We start from the raw sequence: 11,102 nt of genomic DNA on the forward strand, positions 1-11,102 counted from the left end.
ACCACCCGCACTATTAAAAAAAAACCCCAAAAAAAAAAAAAAAAAAAAAAAAAAGAACAGCACACACGGTCCATGACCCCTGCCACCATGACTCCTCATGTGACCTTTTCACATGTCCCCACATGGTCCAAGGCCTTCTGTAGTGCTGACTCCATGCTAATACCAAGGGGGTACATGGGGTGACCCAGGCTGGTCCACCAGAATATTGCTTTTTCCTGGCCACAGTGATTACATCTGGTCAATGAGAGCCAACAAGACTTGGGAAAGATAAAGTCCATGTTGGAAGACAGCCTACGTAGATATCCTGCCTCTGAGTGAAGCTCATGGAGTGAAGCCAGCAGGAGTAAAAAATGGGAGAGATTCTGAGCCCATCATCAGAGCTGCTGGTCTAGCATGCCTGAAGCTAGAGAATCTTTCCAACTAATTTTCCCTAGAGTCATTCGGTACAAAAATTTGTGGCAGTCACATAGTGCCCAGGAGGCTGAATAATACAAACAAACACAGGATTCTCAGGGTTCTCAGGAAGGGCTCTTATTGTGGGACTATGTGACAATACTTGATGTCATAAATCCCTGAGGTGTTAAATATAGGATGAACTCACTGACCTTCCCTTCCTGTCACAACTTCCTCCTTGGCCCCTGTGTTAATTCCCTGATGCTGCTGAAACAAACTGCCACAAACTCAGCAGCTCAGATAACACATATCTACTATCTTAGTTTCTGGAGATCAGAAGTCTGGTATGTACCTAACTGAGCTAAATATTACCTTACCCCAGTCAGAATGTCTAAGATTAAAAAAACAAAAAATGTTAAGTGTTGGCGGAGGTGTGTTGAAAGGGGAACGCTTATACTGCTGGTGGGAATGTAAATTGGTCCAGCCCCTGTGGAGAACAATTTGGAGATTTCTCAAAAACCTACAAACAGAACTACCATATGATCCAGCAATCTACCTAAAGGACAGAAGAATAATTCATTGGAAAAATGCTTGCATATCGATGTTTACTGAGGCACTATTCACGACTGCTAAGACATGGAACCAACCCAAATGCCCCTGTACGGATAAATGGATTGAAAAACTGTGGCACATATACTCTATGGAATACTATTCAGCCATAAAAACCAACAAAACCCTGGCTTTTGACAGAAAGTGGATGAATATGGAAGATTTACTGCTGAGTGAACCAAGCCAAGCTATGAAAAAGAGACTACCTTAGAAACCTAGGTAATCCAGGATAATATCCCCATTTCAAATCCTATGTGTAAAGGTCCTTTGGATGTGAGATAACAGATACATGGGGTCCAGAAATTAGGACCTGGATACCTTCGGGTGCAAGTACTCTGCTGACTGCATCACCACAGAATCGGTGCATCTGAAACAGGCAGTTGTGCTACCCCCTGCCCTATTGTCTGCCTTCTCTCACAATCATGCTTCTTTAGGAAGTCCCATTCTCTTGGAATTCCACCATCTACCTCAGGATTCCTCTCCATTCCCCCCTTAGTCACAATCAGATAATCATCTGTTTATTCCAAAAACACATCTTTTTTGCTCTTCTTACACCTGGTCAAGTTCTACTCCATGGTAGGTGTTGGCTGCAGCAACTTGGCCTCCAAAAGCTCTCCAGGGTTGTGCCAGCCCATCCTCTGCTCCCTTCCACCACACATCCCTACCAAGTCTCCTGATTTGTGCATATGGTGTGACTCCTTTCACTTCATGCCCTCAACAGGTGATGCTCTCTCTGGTTGGCACATTTTCCTGCACCTGATCAAATTCTACTCCATGGTTGCTGTGGGCTACAGCAACTTGGACTCCAAAGAAAGCTCCACTAGCATCCCTGAGCTCTAGTTAACCTCAGCATTGTCACATACATGTTCATGTCAAATCCAATAGACTATAGTAGACTCTGTGAGCTCAGGAGTGTCATCTGTCTTAATTGTGACTTTACCCACAGACCTTACAAATGGTAAAGGGCTTGTGGTATATCATGGAACCCAAAAAGGTGAAAATAAAATGACCTTATCTGTAGGCTTCTGCCAGAAGCCTGCAGAGAGCTCACTAAACAAGGAGGAAGGTGAGTGCAGTGGTAATGCAGTGCTCTGCAAGGCTGACCCACATGGGAAGATTCTGGCCTTGGGTCCAGAGACCTCCCTAAACATGCCAGGCATGCATGTGCCATGGTCCAAGTCTGGCTGAGCCGGGGATGGATCGTTGTATGAAGAGCTTACAGGGGATACTGTCTCTCTCATTCACGTAAAAAAAGAAAGGAAATAGCTTCAATAAACAAGCAGATAGCTTAAATAAGTAAATAAATAAAGAAATAAATACAACTTAAGAGAAGTGATTCTGAAACCCACCTGGGGGTTTTAGTACCTCTGACTAGGGAACACAGGGGTGATGTCCTTGGTCTGGATAGAGTGGGCACAACCCTTCCCTTTCTCTTGAAAGTTTGGAGTTCTCACTTGTCCCCTGCCATCCCAACCCCCAGGATCCTAGATGCCCTTAGTAGAGCTGTTCCCCCTCTATTCATTCTACCACTGCACTCACCTTCCTCCTTGGATATCATCGTCACATCCTCTACCAGGGCCACCACCTCCTGGCAGTTCTCCGGGTGCTGAGATTCCACCCATGACCGAAACTTCCCAGGCAGCACACCCAGGAATTGCTCCATCACCAGCAACTCCAGGATTTGCTCCTTGGAGAGTACCTCAGGCTGCAGCCACTGGTGACAAAGCTCTCGGAGCTGAGTCAAGGCCTCCTGGGGACCCATCACCTCCTCATAATGGAACTGCCGGAACCTCTGGCGAGCAGCCTCAGAGTCAGCTGGATGTTTGCCCAGCTGTTGGGTTGGCTCCTTGAGGATGTCTGGACTTGAGCCTCTATCTTCAGCATATAGAGCCCGGATCTGGGCATTCCGAGGACCAGCTACCTCCTGGTTCAGTGTGAGGACCTCAACAACCTTAATCTTCATCAGGGGATTCTCAGCAGGACGAGACTCTACCTCAGGGTCTTCCCGAGTCCCAGGACATTCTGTAAGTCAAGAGCAAAGTGAGACAAATGGACAAAGACAACGCAAAAACATCACTATCTGGCAAAGAAATATAAATCACAACTAGTGAAATACCACTTCACACCCACCAGGATGGCTATTATCAAAGATGGATGGTAACACATCAGAATGTAGAAAACCTGGAACTCTCAAACACTGCTGGTGGGAATGCAGAATGCTGTGCTATTTTGCAAAATAGTCTGGTAATTTCTCAAAAAGTTAAACATACAGTTATCATATAATCCTAGAATTCCCTCCCTGGATACATATATCTAAAAGAATTAAAATAATAAACAAAAAGTAAGAACAAGAGACAATGGGGTTGAAAAAGGACCTATGACATTGCATGCACATGAAGCCATGAAGGGAAATACCTGCTCCCACCCTTTACTGGGGCCACAAACGGGGATGTGTGGAAAAAGCAGGAGTTCTGGATCTAGGCAAAATCTATAAAAGCATATCTACTGAACTCCAGGACTGTGCCAAAATAGTAAGGTGGGAACAAAATGAAACAAGAAAACTCTAGAAAAAAATGTTAATCTCAAATCCAAGGTACTTGGGGGAAAAATAAACAAATGTAAGTAATCACAGATTATTAATTACTTCTGATTATTTCTGCAACATTTAATGGCGTGGCTGATACTGGGAGTAAACCTGCACTTTTGCTCTTCCTGTTGTGAGTACAAATGAGTACCATTCTAACTGAAAAAGAACTCAGTGTGAACTCAAAGCTTTAGCAACTAATGTTCAAGTACTTTTACAAAACTAATCTACTTAGGAAGCTAAAAGATAGTAACAGATGTGGAGGCAGCCTGACCACATGACGGAAGTCTGACTCACAACCTCTAGGGCAGTAAACCTGGAGATTAGGACCTGGTTAACAACTACCACTGCTCTTCACTCCCCCCTTTTTTTTTTTTGGAGAGGTTTTTGCTATAGGGCGCGTGCGCTCGCCAGACAGACAGAGAGATAGAAAGCAGGAAATCACCCCCCAGGGGGGATGGCCACGCCGCAATCCCCTCTCCTCCATTCTCCTCTCGGGATCTTGGGCACGCACGCACACGCGCCCGGCGTGAGTTTAAGCCACCGGGTCCAGGACACGAACCGCGGTCGACTACGTGGGAGTCCAGCGACATAGCCATTACGCTAACTGCTGGTCCCTTCACTCCCTTTTTAAAAAAGGTTATATTGTCCTTCCAAGAGGGGACAGGCATCACCAACAGAGTCCTGAGTCACTAAGCCCCCATGCAAGCTGCAGAGCACTTCGGGCCCGACCGCCTACCAGCCACTAACCTCCACCTGGAACCTTCCTGCTGCTGTCTAGAGTGTGGGGAATGACTCCATAAGGCTGGCTCTGCGGGTACTCACTCCAGTGCCTGTTTCTAAGCCCAAAACGCAGAGACTCACCGAGGAAAACAGGACAGGAAACTGCTACTGGGGAGTCTGTGAGCAAGGATTCTGGCCTGGCTACCTGACCCCAACGCCCCTTGCGTCACCACTGCTTAGTGGGGCCACCGCTCCTCTGCCCGAGGAGCACAGCCGCGCCTTTCGACAGCCAGGAAAGTGTCACACACGGAGTCCCACAGCCCCAAGGCCCTGCGGCGCAGGCACCTCCTTGACCGACGTCTTTCCATTGCTGACTCCTGCGGGCGAGCGCAGGTCTCAGCGCGACCACAACGGGGCTCTGACCCTTTTGCCCGTGACTTCTGCCCCTTTTATTCTGCGTTTCCCAGTTAAAAATCTCGAGCGCGTGGCTTCATGCCTCCTCGTTTCGCCGACTCCCAGCCCTGCGAACGCTGGCGCGACCCGCCCAGTGAGCCCACTGGGGCACAGCGGCCGCCCAGGCCGACCCTGGCACACAGCGGGAAAGCAGGCGAAGTGCTGCGCCCTTTGCTCTTTTTGGCTGGGGGCACCTATTACAGCGCGCCCGCGTTCACTGGAGGAAGGGAAAAGTGAGAAAGCACCTTTCAGAGAAAGCGGACACATACTCTCCTTTCTTGAGAGTTTGGGCACGCTCGCAAATGCTCCCAGCGTATTTCTGAACCCACTGGGTCCAGGACTCAAAGGGTGTATTACAACCATGCGGGATCCAGCCACCCTAACGGGTCACCGTCTGGCCTAGCCTGGCTTCTAATTCTCTGCCACACTCTGCCTGTCTTTAAAACGTTTGCCTATAACTAAATTTAAGCAAGAGACGTTTTCGCACCCATCTCCAGCCTCTTCTCCCAAATAAGCATTTATTTCCATTTTGGAGGCATATTCTCCCCCAGTCAGTTATGTCTGCCTGTTTCTATATTTAATTCCCTTCATGTTCCATTCCTTAGGGCTTTATGGGGTTTATTTTCCTCTAAGTCTTTCTTGATCTGAAAGCATGGTTCATTTACTTCAACTAAAATTCTTAAGGTTTGAAATTTCCATAAGGGCAAAACAATCTTAATTCTCCATACTGCCCCATAGACTTCTAATTTCTAAAATTTCCTTTCTATATTCTCTAGATTTTTATTTAGTGATTTCTCAATGGAACTGGGTTGTAGGCTCTTTTCTATTCTATCCCATTCTTACCCAGCTTCTAAACCATTTATTTCTACTTTACTCTTGATCATACATTTAATTCTCTACTCTTGCCCATCCTTGGGGACATCAAGGTGCTTTTTCAGAATCTTATATTGAATGCTCCCTTAGTTACCTTCCTTCTGTTTTGGGCTTTAGAGCCTGAGTTCAAGTATGGACTTGGAATCTCTGGCTGTCACATAGAGCATTGGCAGCCCAGTAGATGTGGAGCCCTCCAGTCTCTGCCTTGTGCTCCCTTCCAGAACCCACACACTGTGTACATGATCACTACCTACTGAGTACTATGGAACCATGGACACCACAGAAGATGAAAAGAGCCACAAGCCCAGAACTGGGGAGGCAGTTACGGTATCTCAGTCCTCTAAATGTCAACCCATGAACCACTCCACAAACCCTCTAAAGTAATCCTTACCATTGTCTGTTCTGTGAAATTATTTGCCCCATTTCACAGAAAGGAAACAGAAGTGCTTAAAATATAAAATTGGGTTTCCTTCCCACCAGAGCCACAGCAGTGACTGATGCATCCTCTTGCCAGGATGCAGATGCGTGATCATTCATCTCAGCTTGGGGCTCAGTTTACGACTCAGCAGCAGAAAAGACCTTGGAGGTAAAATAGTCCCCTCACCTCCAGCTCTACATCTTGTAAGCTTTTAGACAAATTCATTGAGCCTTTTTGGGCGACAGACTTAATCCTTCTGGACCGGGGTTTCCTCACTCTAAGTGACTGGCTATCCACCTCCTGTACAGCATGTAGTAAGTGTGCACGGGAGCTGCTCTTTTACTCGTCACTATTCTCTCCTTTCACATATTTCTTTGCTACTTCCCTTGGGGCTGAGAAACAAGCCTGAGGCAGCTGTCTTCCTCACAGTGCTGAGTTTCCTAGGGAATGATGACCAATCAGTTCCAAAACATCATGGGTCACTAGTAATCTTTTACGGGGAGGGGGCAGGGTCACAGAAGTACTCATCTCAGCTCCCCTTATTCCTTTCTAGGGCACACTCCTGTTGCCTTTTCTCCTTATGCAGATGACCCATCCCTCCTTAGCTCAGCTGAGCAACTCTATTGGATTGCCTTCTGTGTCTGTGTTCCTCACAGGACTAATGGCTGTCTCCTGAGGCTTATGTATCCAGAACCCCAAATTAGGGACTGGAGGGTCATCTACCAGAAGCTGTGACCATCTTTGAGTCAGTCTTTGAAGACCACCAAAGACCTTCAGCCTTATACCATCACAGTCCTGGTCAGTGAGTGTCCAACCCCTACATAAAAGAAATCCATGGAAGGAGAGAGGCAGTGAACCCTTGCCCAAGGCCACACCCTGGGGAACAAAGGAACATGTTTTAAACCTTTTATTCTCATGCCCTTTACACCAAAGGATGTCACCCACAGCCACTTACTTTTCTTCACATAGGCCCTCTCATCCAGAGGTCTTTACACTTGCCATCCTCCTGCCTGGTACATTCTTCCTCCTCAACATTTTCATCTGGTTCACCTTCCCCATCCAGCTCTCAGCTCAAGTGTCCACCTCAGAGTTCCATCTTGCCCAGTTCTAAACTACTGCTGCCCACCCACACCTACCTCCTTCCCCCTAATATACACTACGGTTCCATTTTCTTTGCAACCCTGATCTCAATACACCTTGTTCATTATCATTATCACCTCTCCCACCCTCCCTAGAGCAGTACTGTCCAATGTAGTCGCACTAGGTGCAGTAGCCAATAAGCATATCAAGTCATCAGTGCAACCAAGAAACTGACAGGTACTGGTATGATTTTAGTTGATTCATCAGCCACCGTGTCCTAGTGGCTGTTATGGCATAAACACAGGCCCAAAATGAACAGTGCTCAAGCAATATTTACAGAAGAATGCAGTTTCTGAATGACCTGATAAAGGAAGATTTCTTCACCAAGACATACGGATCTTTTCATCCTTCTGTCTGGATTTTCTCATAGTTCTATTAAATTTCAGGAAATCTCACTGGCAATATAATTGTATGCCATCTGTAATTTATCAAAAGAAGACTGCTGTTGCTATAAAGTTCCTGCCTCCCACATGGAGCCTGCCAGTCAGTGGCTAGTATAGACTATGGGGTGAGAATACACTCTGTTTGCACCTTCATCTGCTTTCCAGCCCAGGTCATAGATTTCAATTTCTTGTTTCACAGTACAATGGATCTAGCTTCACAATACAATGGATCCAGCCTCCTCCAGAGGCTGATGGCTGGGATGACTACAGGTCTTAAATCAAGGAATGGACTTTGGGCTTCTAGCTTTTATAAGTTCTCAAAAGAAGTCAATGCTTCTACTGATGCTTATTCAAGTATTCCACATCCCAGCAATGTAATTTTCCTCACATAGACAGTGATTAATAATTTACACTTAGGCACAGTTTTAAAAAGTATTAACAAGGGGTCAGCAGGTGGTGTGGTGGTTAAGGGCACTGGACTTCCACGTAGCCAACTGTGGTTGGGGTCCTGGACCTGGCAGCTTGCTTTCTCACTTTTTTCATTCTGTCCTTCTCTGGTCAAATTAAAATAAATAAATCAATAAATAAAGTTTAATAAAGTAATTCTTTAAAAAAAAAAAGTATTAACAAAATCTTTTCTCTATCTTTGTCAAATTGGTTATTCCTGATCTTAAGCCAAAGCTACTGGTTTACAATTATTTGTTCTTTCTGAACACTGTAAGAGTATTTCAGTTTAGTTTAAGAAGGGTAATTGTTATGGGCTGCAACAGCTTTATCCCTTCCTTTTCAACAATTTTCTCACTTTGTACTTTCAGAAAGAGCCTGCTTAACAAGCTGTGTGTTCCTGAACTGTTGATGTACCATGAAAACTATCTTTTTTTTTAGGAGAGATTTTTGCTATAGATTATGTGTACTCACCTAAGAGACTGAGAGAGAGAGAAAGAAAGCAAGAAATCACCCCCTGGGAGAATGGTGATGCTGCAATCCCTTCTCCATTATCCTCTTGGGATCTTGGGCATCCACGCACAGGCATCCAGCATGAGTTTTAAGCCACTGGGTCTGAGACTCGAACTGCGGTTGACTATGTGGTAATCCAGTGACACGACCATTATGCCATCTGCTGGTCCCCCTTTCGTTGTTGTTGAAAGAAGTCTCTGCTATAGGGTGTGTGCGCAGGTTAGAGATGAAGCATGAGCATCTCCATTTTGAATATGACTGCCGCCATTTTTCTTTATCCATAACCTGACCCATGTGTGCCTCCTAAAAGTCCTCACTGAATGCTTACCATCACCAGATGTACACTGCCATCCATCCATATCCTAATCAAGTATTTATCACCAGCAGATTCATGTTGCCAATTATAACTGTCCTTCCTGATACCTTTTTTTTTTTTTTTTTTTTTTGCTTTTATAAACCTCTTTTGCATAACTCAAGGTTTGTAGTTTTTTTAAGTTTGTGGGATTTTTTCCTTGCCTTTTTTATTTTTGGCTTTATAAACCTTCCTTCCATCTGCTTCTGGGTGGCGAAGTTTTGGAGTGATTCAGGTCCCCTTGGCAGCTGCTGGGTAATGAAGACTACTTTAATGTGGCTGAAACTGGATGTCCTCTTATTCTCTCGCTGATTTGAAGACAACAGAGAGACAGGGAAACAAAGTAAATCACCCCCGGGGAGAGATGGTCATACCACAACTTTCTCTCAAATTCTCCTCTAGGGATTTTGGGCACACACGCTCAGCCTCAATTTTAAGCTACCAGGTCTTAAACCTGAACTGTGGTCAGCCATTGGAGAATCCAGGGACATAACCATCACAGCATCTGCTGGTCTGGAAAACTATCTTTAAATAGGAGTTGAGGACTAGCCCTATGGCACAGCACTGAAGCACAGTGCATGAAAAGCCAGATCCCATGTGGCTGACTGAGGTTTGAATCCCAGCCCTGTCAGCTTCAAATACACACTGGATGCATGTGTGCATGCACATCCAAATTCCTGATGGAAAGGAGAAATAGGGAAAACAGGACTGTACCATGACCACACTTCACTGGGGACTATTTTCTCTGTGGTCAGTACTCGTGGTGCCCTCTAGCTAATAAATAGGAGTGGGACCAGCAGATAGTGTAATAGTTACAAAGATGGACTCCTACGTAGTCAATTGCAGTTTGAGTCCTGAACCTGGAAGCTTAAACTCATGCTGGGCGTGTGTGTGTGTGTGTGCCCAAGGTCCCAAGAGAAAATGGAGACAGGATTACAGTATTGCCATCTCCTGGGGGGGGGGTATTTCTTGCTCTCTCTCTCTCTCTGGCAAACACACATGCCCTATAACAAAAATCTCTCTCAGAAAAACAAAACAGGAGTTAGGGCCAGTAGGCAGCATAGTGGTTAAAGTGCTGGACTCTCACATGACCAACTACAGTTCGAATCCCAGAACTGGTGGATTGAAAATCACTCCAGGTACATGTGTGCGCATGCCCAAAACCCTGAAAAGAGAATGAAGGTGTGTCCATACCCCTTAGGGGGGTGATTTCTCATTTCCCCTCTCACTTGAGTCTCTCTTCCAGTGAGCCCATGTGCCCTGACAAAAAAATCTTTAAAAAGAGAAAATAAATAAATAGGAGTTAAAAATATTGTCTAGGGCAGTATTGAGATGCAACTGGTCAATTCATCCTAAAAAAGCTAATTTTAATGCTTTTTCTAAGTATCAATTTTGGCAACTTTTGGTACCAGAAGACATCATGGTGATTAAGGTGCTGGACATTCCAACATGACTGACCATGATTCAAGTCCTGGACCTGGTGGCTTGCTTTCTCACTTCCTCTCTCTCTCTGGACAAATAAAAATAAATGAATGAATAAATAAAATTGTATAAATAATTCTTTTAAAAATTTTTGGCGAGACCAGCAGTTAGCATGTCGCTGGACTCCCGCATAGTTGACCGTGGTTCAAGTACCAGACCTGGTGGCTTGAACTCACGCCAGGTGCATGTGCATGCATGCCCAAGATCCCGAGAGGAGAATGGAGGAGAAGGGACTGCGGCGTGGCCATCCCTCCAGGAGGTGATTTCTTGCTTTCTGTCTCTCTGGCGAGCACACACGCCTTATAGCAAAAACCTCTCAAAAAAAAAAAAAATTTTGGCAACTTTATAGTTTTCCAAAAATCTTTCCATTTTATTGTTTGTTCATTCCTACACTCAACAAATAATTTTTAAGCACTCAGACTGTGTAAGGAAATGGCCTAAGAAGTGGAGGAGTCCGACCCGGTGGGGCTCCAGGACCCGTCTGAGCCCCTTGACCTTTGAGCATCACTTCCGGTCGGTTCAGTAAGTTGGCAAGGCTGCTAGTATGCCCCCCGACCTTGGAACAAGCTTGGGTCACTTAGCATGTTGGCAAGGCCGCTTGCTATTCGCTCCAGGACTGTGATAGCCTTGCTGGGAAGTGACCCCCCTCTGACTCCCCGATATACTACTATAAAAGAATTACATAGCTCCCTCATACATCTTGAGTGTGTGGTAAGATTTCCCGAAAAGTCCCCC

General features: G+C 45.5%; 1 protein-coding gene across 3 annotated transcripts in view; it reads right to left on the reverse strand.

The window, feature by feature from the left end:
- ZNF274 (zinc finger protein 274) overlaps window positions 1-11,102 on the reverse strand; it is a 34,361-nt gene that overhangs the window by 5,429 nt on the left and 17,830 nt on the right. For all 3 annotated transcript variants that reach the window (XM_027767603.1, XM_027767604.1, XM_027767602.1), the window contains exon 5: window positions 2,542-3,024. In XM_027767603.1, coding sequence (XP_027623404.1) covers window positions 2,542-3,024 — 483 coding nt within the window. The remainder of the gene's footprint in view (window positions 1-2,541; window positions 3,025-11,102) is intronic.

The sequence above is a fragment of the Tupaia chinensis genome, unplaced genomic scaffold (genome assembly GCF_000334495.1).
Source record: "Tupaia chinensis unplaced genomic scaffold, TupChi_1.0 Scaffold144336_1, whole genome shotgun sequence".
In the NCBI taxonomy this organism is placed as follows: domain Eukaryota; kingdom Metazoa; phylum Chordata; class Mammalia; order Scandentia; family Tupaiidae; genus Tupaia; species Tupaia belangeri.